We start from the raw sequence: 25,928 nt of genomic DNA on the forward strand, positions 1-25,928 counted from the left end.
CATTAATGTACGGTTTAAGAATGGTGCCACTGGTGAAAATGTAAGTTTTCTTATTCTCTAGCTAATTGAGATTTGAGTTTAATGCAAAGCAGACAGAATAAGATAATTTGATTTTAGAATTAATTCATCTTGGTATTTAGATACCTGGGAGACACAAGAGACTGTAGATGCTGGAATCTGGAGCTACAGACAATTTGTTGGAGGAGCTCAGCAGGAAGGAATAGTTGACTGATGCAGGCTTTCAATTTGAATTGTTTACAGTTCCTCTCTTCTCCCCCCCCCCACCCAACAGATACTGCTCAATCGACTGAGTTCCATCAGCAGATTGTTCATTTTAAGTACCTCCACTGTTCAATTTCCACATTCTCTTCAGATTGATTTTTTGGTGAGCTGCTTAAACAAAATCAATTTATTATTTCAGGTATTTTACTCTTCAGCCACAAATTTGCCTTAAGTAAAGTAGTGCTCTGTTTGGTAATTCTTCCAGCAGTGATAACTTTGCTTTTGTTTAGGTTTGAATCAAAAATTTCCAGCAACGGTATTACATGATTTCGGTTCCTCTATCAGTTTTTGGGGAGATACAGTGGATGGTAACCTGAAGTCGATAACACTGCACAAAATAGAAAGCTCCTGACTTTTATTCTGCTGCAAGTCATCACATGGGCATAGTTTTTACAATGCAGGGTATCTGCTCCCAGCTGATTTTCTTATGGGAGTGAATTTTAAATGCATATCTCTCCTAACTTCAATGCTGTCACACCACCCCTTAATTGGTTGGCTTTTGACAATCTTATTTGCATTCAGTGAATTTTTTTGATATTCAGGAGGAATGCTAGAGGGTTATTTTAAGGTCCAGGATTTAATCTAATCTTGGTCTGAAATACGATGAGTTTCATGCCAGAATTCTGATGAGATGAGTTCAGTTATTTTGCTGTCATATGTCAGTCTTCTATTCTTTATCCTTATCATCCTATTGCTGCATATGCAATATTTAAGATAGAGTGGAATTTTAATTAATATCACAACCAAACGGTGAGCCAGGCCTTGCTGGATTCGGTATCTCATAGCTTGATTGACAGCACAGTACAGGCCCTTCATGGCTGATCCAATTTTCCTCTCGGCATCAATCTCCTGTCTTTGCCCTGTATCCCTTCGTGCCCATGACCAATCAAGAATCTTATCAACTTCTGTCTTAAATACTTGGCCTCCACAGCTGCTGTGGCAAAGAATTCCACAGATTCACTACTCTCTGGCTGAAGAAATTCCTCCTCATCTCCGTCCTAAAAAGATGCCCCTGTATTCTGAGGCTGTATCCTCTGATCTTAGACTCTCCTCTCAATACCCTCTCCACATCCACTCTATCAAAGTGTTTCACCATTCAATATATTTCAATGAAGTCACCCCCCATTCTTCTGAATTCCAGTGAATACAGGCCCAGAGCCATCAAGTGTTCTTCATATGACAAGCCATTCAATCCTGGAATCGTTTTCATGAACCTCCATTGAACCCTCTCCAGTTTCGCCACATCCTTTCTAAGATAAAGGGCCCAAACCTGTTCACAATACTCCAAGTGAGACCTCACAAGTACTTTATAAATTCTCATCATTATCTCGTTGCTTTTATATTCTAGTCATCTTGAAATGAATACTAACGTTGCATTTGCCGCCTTCACCACAGACTCAACTTCCAAATTAACCTTTAGGGAATCCTGCACAGGGACTCCCAAGTATCTTTGCAGCTCAGTTTTTTGTATTTTCTCTCCTTTTAAAAAAAATAGTCAACCCTTTCGTTTCTTCTACCAAAGTGCATGACCATGTATCGCGACACTGTATCCAACCACCATTTCTTTGCCCATTCTCCTAATCTATCTTAAGTCCTTCTGTACCATCCTTTCCTCAAAACTACCTGCCCCTCCATCTGTCTTCATATCGTTTGCAAACTTCACAACAAAGCCATCAGTGCCATCTTCCAAACCATCGACATGTAACATAAAAAGAATCAGTCCCAACACAGACCCCTGTGGAACACTATGAGTCACCGACAGCCTGCTAGGAAAGGCTCCTTTATTCCCACTCTTTGCCTGCCACCAATCAGCCACTGCTTTATCTATGCTAGAATCTTTCCTGTAATACCATGGGCTCATCGCTTGTTAAGCAGCCTCATGTGTCGCACTTTTCTCAAAGGCCTTCTGAAAATCCAAGTGTGCAACATCAACTTTGTCCATCCTGCTTATTATTTCTTCAGTGAATTTCAGCACATTTTTCTACTTTTAATGTCTGCAATTAAGCATAGAACAGTACAGGCCCTTTGGCTCACAATGTTGTGCCAACCTTTTAACCTACTCTATGAAGGGAACACAGCATCTGATGACCTCACAAATCATGAGACTAAAAATGTATCTCCTTAACTGATGAAATTTAAGATTGCAAACTATACTTGGCTAATTCTCGTATTGTGAGTGACAGCGAGGAGCTTTTTGAACAATGTGTTAAGGGATATTATATTTTGCATCTTATTCTTGCCATGGTAATTGCGCAAGTTTGTAGTGTGGTGTTCTATTCATTTCAAGTGACTTGAATAAATTCTACATCATAATTCGGCAGTATTAAAATACATTGCTGTTTGGTTAGCAAGCAGTTCTGAATCTTTAATGAAATAGAGTATAATATTGATCAAAATAGTAAAAGTCTGTGGATTCCAGTTAATTGGGACACTTTAGGACCCGTACATTTTGGCCCAATTAAGCGGCTATCCAAATAGCTGAAGTTTCATAGAAGTAGTTAAAAGGTATAAAAAGGCAAACTGAATAATAAATTATGTATTTAAATTAAGTGCAGAATAAATGAGAACATTACCAAAACTAGTGCAGTACTATAGAACTGTATTAGTTCCTAATAGTTGTCAACAGAAGAATTCATTCAGTATATGCTGACATGTTCTTTTGAGCAAAATTAGCAGATACCTAGTGCAGATAGTGGACTTGCTTAAAATAATGCTTTCAACAATTGCATCCAAATCTTCATTTTAATTGTAAAATTCATGATGATTGTCAATACCTTCAAATTCTTTGTAGTTTTGACTTACTGAAGTAGTGAAATTGTTTCATTTTCACTCCAGCCATTTCTGGCATCTCCAAGCTTGAGTGATTGAAACCGCAGCGAGAAAAAGTTCTGAATTTTCTTACTGTTAATTACTCTCCTACTATCAACAACAAAAATCATTGTTTTGAATATACAGACACACATGCACACACAAGTGACACTATTTAAAACTGTTAGCTATAAGCATGGTGTAGTGTCTTAACGGTCACACGATGTGCTCATGACTGATGCTAATTAGAAAATGTTCACAACATTCACCAGCCATATTTAAGCTGCTTAGTGTCCCAAATAAACAAAGGGAATCTAGGCAATTTTGTCAATTTCTTTTCCTTTAAGAGTTGCCCCAAATAAGCAGTTGCCCTGATTAACCAACGGCCCAGTTAACCAGAATATGCTGTATATGATTTAAAGAAAGATAGTGCACTCAATTCCACTTAGCAATAAAATAAGGAACATGCTCACAATCTGCTAAATTCTATACGTCAGTTATGGTGTTTGCTGTAAAATACGAGGCAAGAATCAAGTTTCCCGACGTAGTCATGGAAACCTGTCAGCATGTGTGTCTTTGTCACTAATAGTAGTGAGGAAGGGAAAACATTGTTGCTGTCATATCAGTCCCAACCTGGATCTCTGCCCTCCACCCTGTCTAATCTCTCAAACAGAAACAATACACATGAAGCAGAAAATGCTGTAAACTCTCAGCAGATCAGGAAAGAGAAGCAGGGTTGATGTTTCTGATGAAGAGTATTGTTCCTGGAAGATTAGCACTATTTCTCTCTCCATAGATACTGCCTGACCTGTGTGTTTCCAGCACTTGATGTTTTCATTCATGTTTCTGGCACTTGGACTGGAAAGGATAAAATAAATTAATAAATCTGAATTAATAGGGTTAGACAAAATATGTCTCATCAGAGTAGTTTAGGGAAAAGATTAGCTTTATTTGTTACATGTACATTGAAACATAGAGGGAAGTGCATCATTTCGTGTGAACAACTAACACAGTCCAAAGATGTGTTGGAAGCAGCCTGCAAGTGTCACCATAATTCTGGCACCAACATAGCATGCCCACAACTCATTAACCCTAGTCCCATATGTCTTTGGAATGTGAGAGGAAAGTGGAGCACCGGGAGGAAACCCACACAGACATGGGGCAAATACAAGCTCCTCATAGACAGTGGTAGGAATTGAATTGGTGGTGCTCGTGTTGTAAACCGTTATGCTAACTGCTATCCTATCGTGCCAACCCGTAGTTGCTAGTTGAGCATTTCATTAACTAATGTCATTGCTGGTTGGCAATGCTCATGCTTTTGTAATATGTTTCTTTTGAAAGGGTAAAAGGGGATCACGTAACGTATTCCCTACATATTTACATGAATATGAATGTGATATTTAACATCAAAACCATCTGTTACATTTGTTGCAGCAAACATTTTCCAAAAGTAAGATTGTTTATGAGTTCAAAATGGGAGCAGCATATGAGATGGTGCTTTTGTCATGTTTATCAAAATGGTGACATCGCTTGTGTGCAACTAAATTTCAGGAGCTTCATTCTGCGTTGGTAGAGCGAGATCATGCTATCTGTGAGAGGAATGAACTGCTGGAGAAATACTGCCATGAAGTGAAGGACAAAGCAGAAGCTCAAAAGGAGCTTGATCAGGCTTGTAAGGATATTGAGACTGTGAAAGAAGAGAGAGATGTTGCTAGGAAAGAAAGAACAGAAGCTATCATCCAGAGAGATCAGTTGCTGCGGGAGTACTACCAGGCTCGACAGGTGAATTTTGCCCTTATACAGAGTTGTTTTATGCACTGCATGTACTGTAAATTTCTCTTAATCATGTGGGTGCTCCATTGTATTTTGTGTAATATTTACAAGCTAGATTTTCTTTAAGAGATACAAAGTAACAGCTACTTCCAGAGAGCTGCCCAATTATACTCGTGTGACCATTTAATCAACCAAGCTCTGTGATTTGGAATGTGGGAGGAAGCCACAGTATCTGGAGGGAACCAACGCAGTCACAGGGAGAACTTGAAATCTCCTTACAGGCAGCAGCAGGAATTGAACCCGGGTCTCTGGCACTGTTACTGCGTTATATTAACCGTGCCGCCCTCATGTTTTTCATCTTTGAAAAATTAATGATACCAAATGTATTTCTAGTTGCTTAAAAATTGAGTTTTCCTTTAAGAAAATGAACACGCTGATCCAGATGTGGAATACTAGCTATCTTACTCTCGCACAATCTGGCGTATGTAATGGTATTTACTGCCAATAGTATTGTGGAGATGTTGCTCAGTTTGGTCACTGGATACCAAATCTACAAGAGATACGGTTCTCTCTGAGCTTAAATCTGAATTAGTAGTGATTTGAATGTTTTTCCTCAGTGGAACTTGAAATTATAAAAATGTAAAATCTAAAACAGACAGCAAACTTTTTGCCTGGGCTATGGCAATCTAAGTATGGTCAATCAGTAAAAAATTAAAAGTAGGATTGTTGTGCATCACGAAAGCTAAAGTGGGAAAATCTAGGTTCCAAATTCCATAACAATTCTTATCATTGCAACATAATTGAGCGTTCGGTTTCCAACACTGACTTGAACTCTTTTATGAACAATTGCACAGATCTTGGCTCTATGATAGGACTTTATTCTGAAAGGAAAGGTTGTGGGTTTAAGTCCAACGTCAGGGATTTGAGTTGAAAATTCCAGGTTGATATACTGGTGCCGCACTCTAGGAATGATGCATTAAAAATACATTTGAACATTAAACATAATACATAATAACAGGCTCACTTTTAAGTTTATAACTGTGGCCACTTGGATCTTTACTGAAATTGTGAGCGAAGCTGTGAAGGTGGAAGTTTTGCTTGGGGTGGAAGTAGTCAAATACAGCAGGTGCAATGACAGGTACTTCCAGCCTATCTTTTAAGCTCTTAAGCTAAAAGCTTTTAAGCTATCTTTTAAGTTTAGTTTGGAGCAGTATGTTTGCAGAAGAACTTCGAATTTATGAACTCACATGATATTCAGGCTTGGCATTTATTTCGTCCTGGACTTCAACATCATTTTCAATAGCTGATGTCCCAGCTATTGAAAGCATGAATCTCCTTTTCCATTGTTCCTTTCTCATATGCCAAATCCTGACACATGTCTGATTCACTAGTTGTAAGTAACTGGATATTGTATTATGCTGTTTTAAACTTTGCCTCTACTGATGAAGTTGAATTTTTTTATTATAGTGAGCTTTTATGAGTCTTGTTTCCTGTATAACCTTTGAGTAATAATTGCTGGTACATTTTTTTTTATTGAGCTCCTTTACAGGAGTGGCAATGTTAGAAGATTAGAAGAAAGATGTTTCTTCTGACTTTCATCTTCATGGTGGACAGGGGGATATTCCAAACTGAAAATATTTTTTTAAAGTCTCTGCTGTTTTTTTTAAATCTCGCCCACTGTAGGCATTTCAAATTAAATTGAGAGCAATGACACAGTACATATTTATACCAACATTTGAAGTGCAGCTTGCTTTCTTGGAAGTCTACACTCTGGTCACTTTATGAGGTACCTCCTATACCTAATGAAGTGGCCACTGAGTATATGGTTATGGTCTTCTGCTGCTGTCAAGGTCCAAGGTTCGACATGTGTATTCAGAGATGTCCTCCTGATCACCACTGTTGTAACATGTGGTTATTTGAGTTGCTTGTTAGCTTGAACTAGTCAGGCCATTCTCCACTGATCTCTCTCATTAACATGGTGTTTTCGCCCATAGAACTGTTGTTCTTTGGATGTTTTTTTGTTTTTCGCACCATTCTCTGTAAAGTCTAGAGACCATTGTGCATGAAAATCCCAGGAGTTCAACAGCTTATGAGGTACTCAAACTGTCCCATCTGGCACCATCAATCATTCCAAGATCAAAGTCATTTAGATCACATTTCTTCCCATATTCTGATGCTTGGTCTGAACAACAACTGAACCTCTTGGCCATGTCTGCATGCTTTTATGCATTGAGTTGCTGCCACATGATTGGCTGATTAGAGATTTGCTTTAACAAGCAATTGTACATTATAAAGTGGCCATTGAGCGTATTAGGTTATTATATCCATTGTTCATTAACACTACCTTGTTGGCTTTGTTTCATCCTGGAAAGATTATGAGATCACTTACTTTGCTTGTACCCAGCAGTGGCTTAATTGGCAACATATATTTTGGTGGTAGCATTTTGCAGAATCCTATCATTGTAATTATAGATTCCCATTGTGATGGCCTTCCTTTTTGTGTGTATGTCTCTAAAGTTATAAAGTGAGGTGGTAATTTCTGTCCAAGGAATGATAAATAATTTCTATTGTGACTCTCCCGTTTATCTGGAGTTTCTCTGTGAACTTTTTCATTCAGTGTCTTTTTGAGTTCCTTCTAAAAGTCTACCCCATCAGTGAGTTGCTCATTGGTAGAGAAACTGAAGGAGTTGGTGATGCTGCCTGCAACAGAGAGGCATCAGTGCGTGAAGGAAGTGTGAAGTTTTAAAAGAGAGTTAGTCATTTTTCTTCTGCTTGCAAGACCCTCTTGGACATTGGTGGTGTGGAATGTTGCAAATCCAATTCATTGGCTTATTGGCAAACGGCAGGGGAGCTGGGTGGCCTTAGTTATAGTGAGGACTAGGCCTCAAGCCAAAGTGTCACATATTTGCAGCTGCCCGGGGGAGGTGTTGGTGTCGTATGCGCCACAGGGTACATTTCTTTCAATGTACAGAACAAAGCTGTTAAGTTTAAGCAATGTTCGTTTATACCTATTCAACACATACAGTGGGAGAGTGTGACTTTAGCTCAAGGGCAAGAATAATTTGCAATTAAATACCTTGAGATTAAACAAAGCTCTATTATTTAATTGAGCTACTTTTGAATGTTCAAAAAGCAGGAATTCTTCAAGTGGTGTATATATATTCACAGATCTCAAGAAAATAATTTCAGGCCAATCAACAATCTTTTTACATTAGCTGAGGACTACTGAATGCTTGGGGGTGACTATTAATTATATTATCTTAATTTCAATAAAATTAGGAACATTTGCTATAAACATTGTGGCCCTGGTTATTTTTCATAATGTAATCAGACTCCACTTGACATCCTTGTTCCTTTACCATTACATGTTTTGTTTTGTGGCATCTTGCTATATGCAAGTTTGTTACTGTACACATACATTGGTTTCCCTCTCAAAAATTGTGGGTATAAAGGTCCTTCTGGAGTCCTGAATGTACAATAGATGCTTATATGAATGTCAGTTGTCTGTTTTGTGTTTCTTTACTTAATGGCAAAGGAGTGTGTAGGATTAACTGCCCAAAAAACTTTTTCACTTTAATTTTGGAACAGTGGCCAGTAAACTTGGCATTAATTTGCAAAGATTAAGTAACAATATTTTGTACCTAATTCGAGTTATCAATATTGTGTACATTTTTAGTAAATGTGACCATCAGGCATCTGTCACTGAAGATCCATTTTGTACTTCTAGCCTTTTTTTTGTGCAGAAATAGTCTTTTTATGAATATTTTGCTTTTTAATCATTGTCTATGATAATAGAATTTAAATCACTAGTGAAGTTTGCAAAGCAGCACAAATTGTTTAGTGTTTGAATTTACAGAAACAAGACTCGGCCACGTTGGACATGGAAAGGGCTGGTAAAGAAATCGAGATGCTGCGGAAGCAGTGTGAAGCCATGTCCCAAGAACTAAAGGAAGGCATACAGGAGGCAGAAGTAGCTAAACGTAGGCGAGACTGGGCATTCCAAGAACGAGATAAAATAGTTGCAGAAAGAGAAAGCATAAGGTAAGGTGCACCCAAAGTCCTTTAAATCTGCAAATGGCTTACTTATTAAGCTTCTCTACTTAGTTCACAATTTCCTTTCAGTCTAAAATTAATATATTCCAGGCATGAGTCTAGTGGCAAAACAGGGAAAACAATGGCAAAAGTCAGACATCAACTGTTGTCAAAGAAATTATTAAATCTTTGGTCAAAGACCCTTTCTCAGAACAAGTAAAGTGAAAAAGCAAATCTGCTTTACATTGCAGAGAGGGACAGGGTAGAGTGACCTAAGAGAATGTCCTTGAAAGTTGGAGGAACGGGTGTTGGAATTCAATGTTGAATTCAACCATTTCAGTAAGTCAGCCTTTCCTGTTTGTGTCAGAACTGATCATTTCTTATCTAAGTCATGGACTTAATGGCTTTAACTCAATGTTTCTCTCACTAGTTGATCTATTGAGTATTTTCTATATTCTCTTTTATTTCAAATCACATGTCCAGCGTATTTTTTTTTCTTCAGTACCTGCCCTTACCTGCCTCTGTTTATACACCACCTGACTGATCAGCTGTGATTAATTAGATGGTATCAAAAACAACCGTGTCACCTGGACAACTTAGATTTTTGTCCTGTCGCAGGCATTCCCTTAGTATTCATTTCAAAATGCAGCGCAAAACAAGCCACACCATCCAACAACCCACCTATGTCTGTTTAACCCTAGCCTAACCGCAGGACAACTTACAATGACCAATTAACCTACTAACCGGTACCTCTTTAGTATGTGGGAGGAAACTGGAGCATCCAGTGGAAACCCACATACTCACGGGAAGGACATACAAACTTTTTACAGACAGCGTCTGAATTGAATTCTGATCTCCGCCCCAACCTGTTACAGCGTCATGCTAACCACTATATTATCATGGTGTTTCTCCAACCACTCTGTCTGCAACTTAAAATGTAATTGTGTTATCCCTTTCCTAGTTCTAATAAAGGATCATGACACCATGTTTCTAAGCTCTCTATCTCCTTTCTATACTCCGACTCATTGCTATTTGAGAAGGGGCCAATGTAGTGGTATTATCTGCAAACTTGTAGGTGGAGCTAGAGCAGAATCTGGCCACACAGACATGGGTGTACAGGGATTAGAGATGGGGGCTGAGGCCACAATCTTGTGGGGCATCAGCATTTAGAATAATGGTGATGGAGACGTTGCTGCCTATCCTTACTGATTGTGGTACTGCTGATCAGAAAGTCAAGGATCCAGATGCAAAGGGAGGCATTAGCTCCCAGGATCTGGAATATACTGGTGTGGTTGCATGGAATAATAGCACTGGAGGCAGTAGTTAATAAAAATAGTCTGATATGGGTACTTTTACTGTTCAGATGTTTCAGAGATGATTACAGAGCCATTGAGATGGCCTCCACTGTGGACCTGTTTTAGCAAGTTACCAGTGATTTCTCCATTTCCCCAAGTGTTGTTTGCAATTGTGTTACAGCAAATGCTTTAGGTTTTGGTTTACTTCGACAGAAGGTGTATTTTCGTGTTTTGTAGAACTTTATGTGATAACTTACGACGGGAAAGAGACAGAGCTGTAAGTGATCTGGCAGAAGCTCTTCGGGATCTCGATGATATGATGAAACAGAAGAATGATGCCGTTCGTGAACTCAAAGAATTGAAGTAAGTAGTAATGTTTTCACCTTCAAATGTGGTTTGATGGATACAAATCTATTCTATCGAGGAGAGCACATTTCTCAAATTTACTTCTTAGATAAAGAAGGGGGCAATTTCTGAAGCCTCCCCACTAAAAGTGTTTTCAAATAGGTCCTTAAAACCTTTCTCTAATTCTTAATGTGGTATTCTGTAAAATTCTCCAAGCTTTTTGCTATCATACTACATCCATACGGATGGCAATGGTGAATTTCAGCATCTCTACCTGCCTTCTTTGAAAGCTGACTCCCGAGGTATGAGAAACATTCCACAGGTTTTAGTCCCTGATTAGACCTTTGTGTTGGGGTAATGTGCATCAGTGGTAAGTTGGTCAAGAACCAGAATAAGGCCTGGTCTCTTGTAAGCTTCAGTGAATGAGTCAAGTAAAGACAACAGGTCGTTTAAGTTGAAGCTTTTCCTCTGTATTTTGGTTCATTGACCAATTATGAATAAAGAAAATGTTATGCTCTTCTGTTAGATGTGTGCCACTGAAATTATTGGGACCCATCTATGCTGCCCATGCAATTTATATATTTACAAGTTATTTTTAAAATTTATTACCTTGGCCAGTTGCAAAATCAGTCTTATTTGGTACCAGAAAATGTAGTAATTTCACATACTTTATATATATTTTCAATGAAGAAACTTGCAAATTGTAAAAATAAAAACATACTAAACAAGTAATACGTCTTGGGCAATTATAGAGTCAATATTTGAGTGACGTTGTATTTGTTTTGATACAAAGTATATCTAAATCCTGAGGTAGGGTTTCTAATTTTTCTCATTTGTTAAGGGAGAAGATGGAAAACCAGTTGGAGAAGGAAGCACGGATTCGGCAGCTGATGGCTCACAATTCACATGATTCAGCTATTGACACAGATTCCCTTGAATGGGAGACAGAAGTAGTTGAATTTCCAAAAGATAGGGTATGTTTTAAAACTTCACTGAAAATATTTTGCAGTGTGACAAGTACGACTGGAGGTCTGAGTGTTTTTTTTTCAGTTCTGTACATCTTGTGTTTTTCTTGGTAAAAGTTATGTTTTACTATACATGCAGGCTTTGCTTTGGTTATAGGTTTTTCTATAAAATTAGGTCATTGGAGATTAGTAAGCAATATATTCAATAATCATTAAGATTTTTCAAAGGATTTTTGTCACGCTGGCCCTCACTTGAAGACAAGTGAATGTCACTGACTGAGGCAATAACTGTTATTTCCAGTTTGCAGATGGTATACATTGCAGCCTCTGTAAGCCAGCAGTGGAGTGACTGAGTATGCAGAGTAATGAATAGGGTACTACTAATCAAGCAAGTTTCTTTGACTAGAATAGTGATAAGTATCAGCTGTCATTGAGGCTTCACTCATACAGGCAACTGGAGAATGTTTCATCTCACCCTTGACGTGCTCTGTAAAATAAAATAAACATTGGGGAATTGATCATTGTTCATCTGCCTCTGTCCTTTCAGTATTTAATACATTTTGTTCAGTTATGTTTCAGAGATGTACTCCATATACTAAATTTGTGAAAGAGATATGTCTGCCATGATAATTTTTGTGTATTGGAGGCACTAAGAGTTTATCATACAGTTGTAAAAGTATGAATGTGCTAAAGAATCGTTTTCCTACTTTAGGATGACATGGATTTGAAGGCATTGGGTTTCGATGTAGCAGGAGGAGCTGAAGAACCTTATCTACCTGGAGACTCTGGCATATTTGTGATTAAAGTTGATAAAGGAAGTATTGCAGATGGAAAGTTAAGGTATAGCCAGCTAATTAATCCATTTCTGCAAAAAGAAAAGTTTCATTTTCAAACTAAAGTGGTACAACATTCTTTTATGACTGAGTCCAATATATCTTTTTTAAAACTTCTCTTCCAGGGTGAATGATTGCTTGCTCAGGATAAATGATGTAGATCTTACCAACAAAGACAGAAAACATGTTATAAAAGCTGTACTGAATGGTGGAGGAGTCATTAATGTGGTAGTTCGCAGAAGAAAATCTTTGGGAGGTAGAGCTATCACTCCAGTTCATATCAACCTTATTGGGCACAAAGGTAATTTAACTTCTCATGTATCCAAAGTAGTTTTGTCTTTAGGAAACTGAAGTTAGACACTAAATGACACTATCTATAATGGTCAAGTAAAAGTTACGACTTACCTTGATTGCTTTTCCCCAAACCACAATGTTTTGCTCATCTACATAATACACTCAGTGGCCAGTTTATAAGGTACCTACTGTACCGAATAAGGTGGCCACCGAGTGTATATTTGTGATCTTCTGCTACTGTAGTCTATCCACTTCAAGGTTCAATATTTTGTCCATTCAGAGGCACTCTTCTGCAAACCACTGTTGTAATATGTGGTTATTTGAGTTACTGTCAGCTTGAACCAGTCTGGTCATTCTCCTCTGACCTCTCTCATCAACAAGGCATTTTCTTCCATACACCTGCTGCTCGCTGGATGTTTTTTTGTTTTTCACACCGTTCCCTGTAAACTTGTGCATGAAAATTCCAGGAGATTAGTAGTTTCTGGGATACCAAGATATTAGGTTGGCTGGTGGCTCAGTGACATCAGCGCCAGACTCCAGAACGGAGGTTCCCGGGTTCGAATCCAGTCAGGCCATTCCTGAGTACACTTCCCATCCGTGCCAGGTTGAGTGTTGAGCTCGCAACTTGACCTCGTAAAATAAAGAAAATACTGTACTGCGAAATGCCTGTACGAGGAGTGGCGCCCCACACAGTCTCTCATCCCGTGCCTTGTAAGACATGAAAATGCTCAACGCTGGCCTCTCAGTCGACGTCATCATCACGAGATACTCAAACCACCCTGTCTGGCACCAACAATCACTCCGTGGTCAAAGTCACGTAGATTGCATTCCTTCCCCATTTTGATGTTTGGCGTGAACCTCTAGACCCTGTCTACATGTTTTCATGCATTGGGTTGCTGCCACATGATTGGACACTTAGATATTCGCATTAATATGGATGTGTACAGGTGTAACTAATAAAGTGGCCACTGAGTGCATATTCTACTGTCAAACTGACTCATCTACATTATTGTTTATAGTGAAACAAAACATCCCTATTACTGATGTTGGGACATATTGAACAGGCAGGTTCTAGTATTGTTAGGGAGATGGGTTAAGAGAATAAAAGTTGTATATTTATTGTTAACTGAGAGAGAAGAAATGTGGTATTGAGAGTGGGTTTTTAAGTGAGAGCTGGTTTTCAATCCATTAGTTAACATGTGAGCATATTTATGAATCCTATCCTTTGTAAGAATCATTTAGACTGAGAATGAGTTGCATTTCAGACAGGAAGGTGACTTATTTTTCAACTTACAGTAATCACAAATTGTCAAATTGCATACAGTGATGATCACAATAAAAAAGCCTTATAAATGATTTTATTTTGCTCGTGGTCGGGAACAGAATTGCCAGAATTATAGTGGTTCCTCCTTTTCCAAATATTTCTTGAACCCCTGATGGTTCTTCTGTTTGCACTTTTACTTTGTGCTACCTTTTCCTGTTTGAAAAATGTTGCCTGGAAATTTGGGAAGGGCTCTTTTTAATAGTAGATAATTTATGGATCTGTAGTAGCAGAATTAGGCCACTTGGCCCATTAAGTCTGCTCCATTATTGAATCATGGCTGATTTATTTTCCCTCTGAACCTCATTCTCTTGCCTCTTCCCAGTAAGCTTTGATGCTCTTACTAATTAAGAACCTCTGCTTTGAAATATACCCAATGACTTGGCCTGCACAGCCATCTGTAATAAGGATTTCCAATGTACCTAGAATCAGTGTGCCAATGAATTAGTGTACCTAATCTTTGCCTAGAACCAGAGATCTTTGAGGATTTAATGGGAACATGGAGTCCATTTTAAGAACCCTAATAGGCAACCTGATATTTACCAAATAGCTTCCAAGAGGCAAAGCCTATGACCTTTGATATAGAAAAACAATTAGCCACCTTGATAAGTGAAACTTAACAGTACGTATTTGTATTTAACGTGTAAAGGTTTAATTTGATGTTTGAATGAAGGGTGATTAGCTGGTTCTGTGCTCACATTATGTTTTTTCCCTCTCTTTGCAGACATTGGAATCAGCTTGGAGACGGGAATATATGTAGCTACTGTTTCTCCCGGCAGTTCAGCTGCCAGAGAAGGATCCTTAACAGTTGGAGACAGACTCATTACAGTTAGTCTGAAATTTTACAGTTCTGTGAACCACGTGTCAGAACTACAATGTACTGTGTCATGGGAGGAGTAGGGACATTTTATTTGTTTAATTTCACAGAATTTCTGATCTCACTAATGATCGACATGAAGGTCAGACATACTTCTAAATGGAAATAAGGCAGGTTGAAATATGGAATAGATTAGTGCAGAGTTAGGCCATTTGGTTCCTCAAGCCAGCTGTATCTCCATAGATGTACAGCTTGGAAACACGCTACTCAGCCCAACCTGTCCATTCCAGCCCAGAAGTCTATTAAGGCTAATACCATTTACCTGCATGTATAATTGCCCCTTAAATGTTGCTATTGTATCTGTTTCCATCACCTCCCCTGGTGGTGCAGTCCTGGCATCTACCACTCGGTGGAATAAAAAAAGAGCTTGCTTTGCAAATATCCTTTAAACTTTCCTCCTCTCACCTTTAAGCTAAGCCTCTAGAGTTTAATATTTCCACCTTGGTAAAAAGGCTACATCGTCTACTGTATCTATACCTCTCATGATTTTATATACTTCTATCATGTTACCTGTAGTCTCCACACCTTTCCAATAATGTGGGAACCAGAACTGCAAACAGTACTCTAAATGTGGCCTAACCAAAGTAGAATTCAAAAGCTCAAAAATTCAGAGGAAGAAATATTAAAAATGTTCACAATGCTGAGAGAAGAAATTCCTGCTTGCATCCATTCAGAATCAGGTTTTTTATCATTGGCATGTGATGTGAAATTTGTTAACTTAGCAGCAGCAGTTCAATGCAATACATAATCTAGCAGAGAGAGAAAAAATAATACATAAAATAAAACATAATAAATAAATCAATTATATATATTGAATAGATTTTAAAAAGTGCAAAAACAGAAATACTGTATATTTAAAAAAAAGTGAGGTAGTATCCAAAGCTTCAATGTCCATTTAGGAACCGGATGGCAGAGGGGAAGAAGCTGTTCCTGAATTGCTGAGTGTGTGCCTTAAGGCTTCTGTACCTTCTACCTGATGGTAACAGTGAGAAAAGGACATGCCCTGGGTGCTGGGGGTCCTTAATAATGGACGTTGCCTTTTTGAGACACTACTCCCTTAAGATGTCCTGGGTACTTTGTAGGCTAGTGCCCAGATGGAGCTGACTAGATTTACAACCTTCTGCAGCTTCTTTCGGTCCTGTGCAGTAGACCCTCCAGACCAGTCAGTGATGCAGCCTGTCAGAATGCTCTCCATGGTACAACTATAGAAGTTTTTGAGTGTATTTGTTGACGTGCCAAATCTCTTGAAACTCCTAATAAAGTATAGCCGCTGTCTTGCCTTCTTTATAACTACATCGATATGTTGGACCCAGGTTAGATCCTCAGAGATCTTGACACCCAGGAACTTGAAGCTGCTCTTTCTCTCCACCTGATCCCTCTATGAGGATTGGTATGTGTTCCTTCATCTTACCCTTCCTGAAGTCCACAATCAGCTCTTTCGTCTTACCGACGTTGAGTGCCAGGTTGTTGCTGAGGCACCACTCCACTAGTTGGCATATCTCACTCCTGTACACCCTCTCGTCCTGAGATTCTACCAACAATGGCTGTATTGTCAGCAAATTTATAATGGTATTTGAGCTATGCCTAGCCACGCAGTCATGTGCATATAGAGAGTAGAGCAGTGGGCTAAGCACACAACCCTGAGGTGCACCAGTGTTGATCCTCAGCGAGGAGGATATGTTATCACCAATCCGCCTAGACTGTGGTCTTCTGGTTAGGAAGTCGAGGATCCAATTGCAGAGGGAGGTACAGAGGCCCAGGTTCTGCAACTTCTCAATCAGAATTTTGGGAATGATGGTATTAAATGCTGAGCTGTAGTCGATGAACAGCATCCTGACGTAGGTGTTTGTGTTGTCCGGGTGGTCTAAGGCTGTATGGCGAGCCATTGAGATTGTGTCTGTCGTTGACCTATAGTGGCGATAGGCAAGTTGTAATGGGCCCAGCTCCTTGCTGAGGCAGGAGTTCAGTCTAGATCATAACCATGACCCTTTTTACTGAAAATATCCTTCCTTGTTCTATATTTCCTCAGAGTTGTACTGCATTGAAACAGGTGATTCTGCTCATTGAGTCTGCACTGACTCAAAGAGGGGAAACATCTTTTCAATATCTCCTCCCCCAGAATTTTTTTTTAATTCTTCTGAATCCTAGTAAGTATAGGATCGAACTGCTGAATCACTTATAAGATTGTCCCTCCTTCACTGAATGCAAGTTGGTCACACTAAAGATCTGCATTAAAAGTAATTAAGAGATTTGAGTGATTATTCATGTTCTGAACACATTTAGGTCAGCATGGGGCAAGTTGTATATGGACAATGTCGAGTTGATTGTTATGGCTGCATAGTTGACAGATCTGCTGGAGATCGCAGAGTTCAAGGAAGTAAAAGTTGTGGAAAAATCTTAGGAAAACCATGACCAGAAGATTGAGCTTTGAAAATAGGCTTAAAGTAACCCAACATATTAAGAAAAACACTGAAGATCAAAAAAATCAATGTCTGGATGTGCATAAGGTCACCATCATAAACAATGCATTAATAAAATTCTCATCAGCATAGTGATTAAAAATTTGGAAGCTGCAGAAAAATTGGCTTTTGTATGTAATATTAATTTACTATATGTTCCTAACTCATATTTGTCTTTCACAGATAAATGGTATTGCACTAGAAAACAAGTCGCTGACAGAATGTGAAGCTTTGTTACGAAACTGCAGGGATTCTGTCAGTCTTTCGCTGATGAAGGTATGGTCCATGTGGAATTGGAATTAGTTTATTGTTGTTAAATGTACCAAGATGCAGTGGAAAGCTTCCATTTCCAGGCAGATTAGTCCATGCACAAGTACATCAAAGTGACAAAAAGGAAAACAATGCAGAATATAGTGACAAAAAGGAAAACAATGCATCTATAGAAAAAGTGCAAAGCAGGCAGACAAAAATTGCAAGGAGCACACGGGATAGAGAGATCAAGAGTTCATCTATTAGCATATAAGAGTCAGATAACATCAGAATACAAACTCTAAATGTGGCCTAACCAAAGCAGACTTCAAAAACTCAAAAATTCAGAAGTTGAAGAATATCAGACTGTTCCGAAATACACTTTGAAATGTTTGCGATCTTTGAAAATTCCACATTCAAAACTGTCTTGCATTGCTTTGTTCATATACTTTCAGTTGTAGTTGTTTACCATGTCTCAGTAAAAAAGACATACTCAACAGAAAAAAAAATCACATAAGTTTGTTAATAAATTATGTAAGAATTTTTACAGATATGGTACTCTATCCAACACAGGATGAAACTGTTAATTTGGGTGGTAACTTTATTTCTCTTTTATAGTATAGTTAATGTCCATTGTACAATTAAACCAGAATACTTAAGTAATTTCATACCTTGATTGTTTGAAGTTTGACATGGTTCTTGTGGGTGATAATATGCTGGGCAGTTGAGATAATTGTACGTTTTTAAGTGAAAATCTTAGAGCTGCCTCAGGTTAACAAGCTATCTCTACATATGAGAATATATTAAAAAAATCTGAATAGGTTTTCCATTTAGAAAGACAAGCTAATAGCCAACTTAGTTTTGGTTGCTTCACAGTTTTCTAAAGTAAATAAAACAGCCAATTCTGTTTGCTAATTGTTAGTTTATCCTTCTGTAGGAATATCCAGTCAGACTGTTTACCACAGCATCAGATCTGGACAAACAACAGATCTTACACTTCTGCAGAAAATTTGGCAAAGTTATCACTAGACCACATTTAATCATATACCTTACTATTGTGCTAGAGGAAAGATATCCAAATATTGATTTTGGAAAGGAATTAAACACTTTTCAATACTTATTACATTCCAGTGTACAGAATTCATGGAGTTAGTGCATGGTATAGTTCCCATTCGCTCATTAAGCATTAATATTTTCAGTAGGTCAGTCCCAACAGCTGGTGTTAGTAAAATAGAAAATGCTGAAAACACTCAGTAAGTCAGGCAGATTCTGTGGCAGGAGCAACAGTATTAACATTTCAGATTGGAGAGTTTTCATCAGAACTGGTCAAGAGATTTTAAAAGGATGGTTTTAAGTAGTTGAGAATGTGGCAGAAGGGATGGAAGAGACAAAGGGAATATCTGTGAAAGGACAACCACATACACAACCTTCCCAATCATCAAAGGCATCTTCAACAGGTGGTGTCTCGACAAGGTGACGTTAATCATTAAGGACCTTGCCCATCTAAACATGCCCTCTTCTCATTCTATCATCAGGGAAGAGATAGAGAAGGCTGATGACCCTCACTCAGTGACTCAGAAACAGCTTCTTCCCCTCTGGCATCAGAGTTCTGAACAGTCCATGAACACTACCTCATTATTCCCTTGTTTTGCACTATTGATTTCGTTTGTAACTTATAGTAAAGTTATGTCTTTGCATTGTACCGCCTCTCAAAACATCAAATTTCACATCATGTAAGTTAGTGATACCCAACCTGATTTTGATTTTAATTTTGCCAGGTCAAATACATTAGTGGTGATAGTCAGAGGATAATTATAAATACAAGAGGTTATGCAGATGTTGGAAATCCAAAGCAACATACACAAAATACTGGAAGTACTCAGCAGGTCAGGCACCATCTATGGAAATGAATAAACAGTCGCGGTTTCAGGCGAAGACCCTTCTTCAGGACTGGAAAGGAAGGGGAAAAACAGAGTAGTAGAAAGTTAGGGGGAGGGGAAGGATGACTAACTGGAAGATAATAGGTGAAGCCAGGTGGGTGAGAAAGGAAAGGATAGAGAAGAAGGAATCTGATCAGAGAGGAGAGTGGACCATAGGAAAAATGACAGAGGAGGGGACCTTGGGGAGGTGATAAGCAGGTGATAAGAAGTAGGAGCCCAGAGTAGGGAATAGAAGAAGAGGGAAAGGGGGAGGAAAATTTTTACCAGAAGGAGAAATCGATGCTCATGCCATCTGGTTGGAGGCTAATCAGATGGAATATAAAGTGCTGCTCCTCTACTCAGAAAGTGGCCTCATCGTGGCAAAAGAGGGGGCCATGAATTGATATGACGAATGGGATTGGAGATAGAAATTAAAATGGTTAGCCACTGGGAAATTTTGCTCTTGGTGAATGGAGCGGAGGTACTTGATAAAGTAGTCCCCCAATTTACGTAGGGTTTCACCAATGTAGAGGTGGCCTCATCTTTCAGGAGCACTTCCACAAGATGCAACATCCATCGTCAAGGACCCTCACTGTCCATGCCATGCCCTCTCCTCACTGCTGTCATCAGCAAATGGGTACAGGAGCCTTAGGTCTTACTCTACAAAGTTGAGGAATGGTTATTAGCCTTCAACTGTCAGGCTCCAGAATCAGTGTGGATAGCACTGAATCACAACCTATAGATTGATTTTCAAGGATCCACAACTCATATGCTCAATATTATTTATTGCTTTTTTTATTTGCATACTTGTCTTTTTGCACATTGGTTGTTTGTCCATCTTTGTGTAGATTTTCATTAATTCTATCGTAGTTCTTTGTATCTATTGTAAATGCCCACAAGAAAATGAATCTATAAATGTTTATAAATGTACTTTGAAAATAAAAATTATTTTGAGCTTTGAAAAGTAAGGCCCATTCTCTCCTGTTTCAGTGAATGAACTGACGACAATAAGCTGTTCTGGCTAGTTGATGTACCCATCCATAGGTACAGGATGAATAATAATGTCCATTGTTGAATATTCTTCAAAAGTATGTCTTGGAGAAGCACTATAATTCTGTCTGTTCACATTGGAAGTGAAGGCATTGCAGCTTCATTGAGTTGCTTCTTCATGACGTTTCTGCCCACTCTAGTGAATGCAGTTCTTTTTCATAGCATAACTAATGGTTATTTTGAATGGTTGCAAGTCTCTTCAGTTGCTGCAAAAGTACCGTTTGCGATGTATTAGATGCAGAGGTTATTTTGGGCAGCTGCACTGTACATTTCTTTGACTGGAGCCTGTTAAAATGCGATTACCTTAATTCTCTGCGATTACAGTTTTAAAATTCATTGCAAGGAAAGCTTTCAAACTTCCTTGGGGAGATACTGCAAATCAAAAGCAGATACTTAATGTCTGAAAAGTGGATCTCTTAGCATTTGCGATATCTATCCCTTCAGAGCATTTAATGTCTTTTCATGAAAATGATTAAAGAAGAGTACTGCTCATACAACATGTCCAGCCTGTAATTAAGCATATCTTTACCTTCCCCTCCACCCCTCCCCTACACTTTCCACAGGGGTCACTTCCTCCACAATTCCCTTGTCCATTCGTCCCTCCCCATTAATCTCCTTCCAGGCACTTTTTCCTGGCAAGTGGTCTAAGTGCTACACCTATCCATGTACCTCCTCCCTCACCTCCATTCAGGACCCCAAACAGTCCTTCTCGGTGAGGCAACACTTCACCTATGAATCTGCTGGGGTCCTCTATTGTGTCCAGTGCTCCCGATGCGGCTTGCTCTACATTGGTGAGATCCGTTGTAAATTAGGGGAACTGCTTCATTGAGCACTACCACACCATCTGCCACAACTAGCAGCCAAGCGTTTTTTTTGCGATTCCCATTCTCATTCCGATGTGTTGGTCCGTGGCATCACCTTGTGCTATGGACTAACACATCAGGGTGGAGGGAGCAGCACCTTATATTCTGTCTGGGTGCCCTGCAACCTGATGGCGTAAATGTCGATTTCTCATTCCAGTGAACAAATTTCCTTCTGTCCACCCCCCCCCCACCCTTATTCCCCGCTCTGACCTTTCATTTCTTCTCTCCTGTTTGACTTACCCTGGTGCCCTCCTCCTCCATTTTCTCCTATGGTCCAATCGCCACTCCTATCAGATTCCTTCTTCTCCAGCCTTTGACCTTTCCCACCCACCTGGTTTCACCTATCACCTTCTAGCTATCTTCTTTCCCCTTCCCCTGCCTTTTTATTCAGGTATCTTCTTCTTCCTTTCTCAGTCCTGAAGAAGGGCCTCAACCCGAAAGATTGACTGTTTACTCTTTTCCACAGATACTGTCTGACCTACTGAGTTCTTCCAGCATCCACAAACTTTCTTGTGTTTGTATATAATCCTTTACATTATTATAGAATGTTGTCCATCAGTTATAGCAGGGAAAATTATTTTAATACCTTTGTGCCCACATCAGTCATTGTGGATTTTTGTGGTGATGTGTGTGGCACGAGAAGAGGAGCAATTGAAATTGCAATTTACTTTATTTGTCCATTTAGATTAAACATACGGTGAAATGTGTCATCTGCATCAACGACCAACAGGGTCCGGTGATGTCTTGATTTGCTTTATTTGTCCATTTAGATTAAACATACGGTGAAATGTGTCATCTGCATCAACAACCAACACGGTCCAGTGATGTCTTTGGGGCAGTCCAAATGTATTGCCATGCTTCCTGCACCAACATAGCATGCCCACAACTTATTCACCCTAACGAGCATGCACCTGGAGGAAACCCATGCGGTTACGGAGAGAATGTATGACCTCCTTAGTCATCGGCAGGAATTGAACCCATGATCTTTCAGTCACTGGCACTGTAAAGCATTATGCTAACTGTTGCGCTACTGTGTCATTTGTAGCAAAAAATCAGAAAAAAAAGGTATTTCTGCTGAGGCTAAACTATAAAATTTTACATTTTCAAGTATGTTGTTTAAATTTGGGAGAACTTCTTTTCTTAGCTACATATTCTGTAGATTTATTTGAAGATATGTTATCCTTTCTGAAATACAAATATTTTCTTAACCATATTTTTAGTTTTGTTGCATGTACAATCATAAAATTGTTACACATGATATTAAAGATTGGTCTTGGTGGTAAAAACTTTGTTATTAAAATTAAACACTAACATTCTGTCTCTCTTTTAAAGGTGGTTCCTCAGAGTTCATCTTGGAGTGGGCAGAATATACTTGAAACATTAAAGGAGTCTGAGAAATCTGGTAACTGTAGGGTTCAGGAGTCGGAGGTACAGGTTCCCAACACTCGAAACTTGAAACACAATTGCTCAACACAGACGGACGTTTTCATTACAAATTCAAACATACTTGATGACAAAAGTGACGGAGATCACAAAGATGGCTCTTATTGTGAACACAAACAATTTTCAAGCTGTTCTTTACAGCCCAGTACATATCGGACAGCTGAACACACTTGCTGCAACTATTCAGACCTTAAAGCTCCTATGAGCTCGGAGGTTTTTTCTGATAGAGGATATGGGATTGCGGAACATGAGAAAAGGCGTTTCACCTTTGACCCAGCAGTTGCAGATTGTGTGGTAGTAGATACTGACATTGAAAAGGGACACAGTCCTAAGCACAACGGTGGCACCTGGCCAAAAACAATGGTAGATGTCTCACCTGAACCTGGGAAACTCTCCATATTCAAAATGCCAAAACAGAGGAAGCCTGTCTTCGATCCAGATACTTTCAAAAGACCACAGACACCTCCAAAGATCGATTATCTCTCCCCAACGCAAAAGCAGACCCATTCTTCACAATCCTCAAAGAGTGAATCTGGCTCTACGCCTCCCACGCCTCCAAAGAGGAGTGATTCATTTAAATTTAAACACAAACAGCAAAGTAGTTCTGCTTCAGATACTGCGACAACCAGTGGGTCACCTCCAACTAGTCCTGCCGGCCCTCAATCACCCGTTACCCTAGGAGTCAAACAGGACCTTACGCAAGAAACTCATGAGAGGACTGCTGGCCATTATCCGCCAACACCATTCCTAGAAGGGAGTGCTTTAATACCTTCAAGGACTTCCTCTGAAGAAGAAGGTACTCAGCGAGTTGAGGAGGTAGAACCTGTGAACAGGCGTCGACCAAAGTCTGCTCCTGCTTTAAGACCAAGCAAACTTGCTCCTTTGAATATTTCTGGACTGTCCCCTCAGGTAATTTGTAAATGACATAAATTTCAATGGTTATTTAAAAATCATTGTGATGGTGTTAATCGTATAAACATGGAAACAGTTACAGATCTGAACTTGCACAACAAGCTGGAGGAACTCAGCAGGTCGGGCAGCATCCGTGGAAATGAACAGTCAACGTTTCGGGCCGAGACCCTTCGTCAGGACTGAAGAGGGAGAAGGGGCAGGGGCCTTATAAAGAAGGTGGGGGAGGGTGGGAAGGAGAAGGCTGGTAGATGTCAGGTGAAAAACCAGTAAGGGGAAAGATCAAGGGGTGGGGGAGGGGATAGGCAGGAAAGGTGAAGAAAGAATAGGGGAAAGCACAATGGGTAGGAGGAGGAGGTGGAACCATGAGGGAGGTGATAGGCAGCTGGAGGAGGGGGCAGAGTGAAACGGGGATGGGGGAAGGGAGGGGGAGGAAATTACCGGAAGTTGGAGAATTCAATGTTCATGCTAAGGGGCTGGACACTACCCAGACGGTATGTGAGGTGTTGCTCTTCCAACCTGAGTTTGGCCCCATCATGGCAGTAGAGGAGGCCATGTATAGACATGTATCTGGTGCTCCTGGTGCGGCCTCTACATCAGTGAAACCCGACGCAGATTGGGGGACCGCTTCGTCGAGCACCTCTGCTCCGTCCGCCACAACAGACAGGATCTCTCGGTTGCCACCCACTTCAACTCTGCTTCACATTCCCATTCGGATATGTCCGTACATGGCCTCCTCTACTGCCATGATGAGGCCAAACTCAGGTTGGAGGAGCAACACCTCATAGACCGTCTGGGTAGTCTCCAGCCCTTTGGCATGAACACTGAATTCACCAACTTCCAGTAATTCCCTTCCCCATCCCAGTTTCACTCTGTCCCCTCCTCCAGCTGCCTATCACCTTCCTCATTGTTCCGCCTCCTATACCCATTGTGCTTTCCCCTACTCCTTCTTCACCTTTCCTGCCTTTCCCCTCCCTCACCCCTTAATCTTTCCCCTTACTGGTTTTTCACCTGACACCTACCAGACTTCTCCTTCCCACCCTCCCCCCACCTTCTTTATAGGGCCCCTGCCCCCTCCCTCTTCAGTCCTGACGAAGGGTCTCGGCCCGAAACATTGACTGTTTGTTTCCACGGATGCTGCCCGACCTGCTGAGTTCCTCCAGCTTGTTGTGCGTGTTGCTTTGACCCCAGCATCTGCAGAGATTTTGTCTTTACTAATCTGAACTTACTTGATCATTACCTTAGTCAGTTACAAACTAAACACTGGTGGTGAGAAGGGTGTTGGAAAAGGGCAGTATGACATAGAAGTAGCATTTCTGTAGATTTGCAGCGACTTACAAATATCGAACCTTTGACTTTTGAGAGAAGCCTGATTAACAAAATTCAAAAAAAAACAACAAAAACGATTGGCAATAAATAAGACAGATTCTGCAGATGCTGGAAATCCAAAGTAGCACACACAAAATGCTCGAAGAGCCAGCAGGTCAGGCAGCATCTATATAGTCCTGATGAAGGGTGTTGACTCAAAACATCGAATGTTTATTCCCTTCCATAGATGCTTCCTGACTTGCTGAGTTCCTCCAGCATTTTAATACTTTTAAAAATAACCTTAAGAAATAATTGTATAGAGGATGGTCATTGGACATGTGAGTTTTTAAGTCTTATGTACACTGTTGACATTTTTTAGCTGAGTTAACAGTAAGGCCCATCTATTTGTTGCATCAGACTCCTCTACAATCTGAATATACTGACTCCTCTTTACAGAGGGACTCTATTCTACTCTCGTCTGATTAGTTGATGTCCATCAATCTTCATTGAATAGACCATGTCCAGTGTACCTCTGATAAAACCATTGTCAGTTGCCTTATGAGAATAGACAGAAGTGTGGAGCGCCTCATGTTTGTGAATAAATTAGCAAATTATGGTTATTTTCATAGTTGCCCTTTATCCTTCAAATTGAATTAGTTGATTTGATTAAAAAGCTTTTTTTGTAATTGCAGATTTATCAGGAATGGAACTAAAATGAATGTATACATTATACAGCCTTGAGATTTGCCTCCTAATAGGCAGCCATGAAACAAAGAAACCCAAAAGAACCCATTAAAAACAAGAGAGTCAAACAACCAATGTGCAGAAAACAAAAAGGAAATCATACAAGCAATAAACACTGCAAGCAAATAGTGTTCTGGACTGAAGTTCACAGAGGGACTG

The 25,928-nt window shown here is 39.7% G+C and overlaps 1 protein-coding gene across 7 annotated transcripts in view; it reads left to right on the forward strand.

Moving 5' to 3' along the window:
• dlg5a (discs, large homolog 5a (Drosophila)) overlaps positions 1–25,928 on the forward strand; it is a 235,166-nt gene that overhangs the window by 142,855 nt on the left and 66,383 nt on the right. For 4 of the 7 annotated variants that reach the window (XM_063070421.1, XM_063070424.1, XM_063070425.1 and 1 more), the window contains exons 9-17: positions 4,642–4,872; positions 8,705–8,904; positions 10,428–10,553; positions 11,377–11,509; positions 12,213–12,340; positions 12,459–12,634; positions 14,673–14,776; positions 17,468–17,560; positions 22,698–23,717. In XM_063070421.1, the coding sequence (XP_062926491.1) occupies positions 4,642–4,872; positions 8,705–8,904; positions 10,428–10,553; positions 11,377–11,509; positions 12,213–12,340; positions 12,459–12,634; positions 14,673–14,776; positions 17,468–17,560; positions 22,698–23,717 (2,211 nt within the window). The remainder of the gene's footprint in view (positions 1–4,641; positions 4,873–8,704; positions 8,905–10,427; positions 10,554–11,376; positions 11,510–12,212; positions 12,341–12,458; positions 12,635–14,672; positions 14,777–17,467; positions 17,561–22,697; positions 23,718–25,928) is intronic. The other 3 variants (XM_063070423.1, XM_063070428.1, XM_063070427.1) reach the window with 1 other exon arrangement.

This window comes from Mobula hypostoma, chromosome 18 (assembly GCF_963921235.1).
Source record: "Mobula hypostoma chromosome 18, sMobHyp1.1, whole genome shotgun sequence".
Lineage (NCBI taxonomy): Eukaryota > Metazoa > Chordata > Chondrichthyes > Myliobatiformes > Myliobatidae > Mobula > Mobula hypostoma.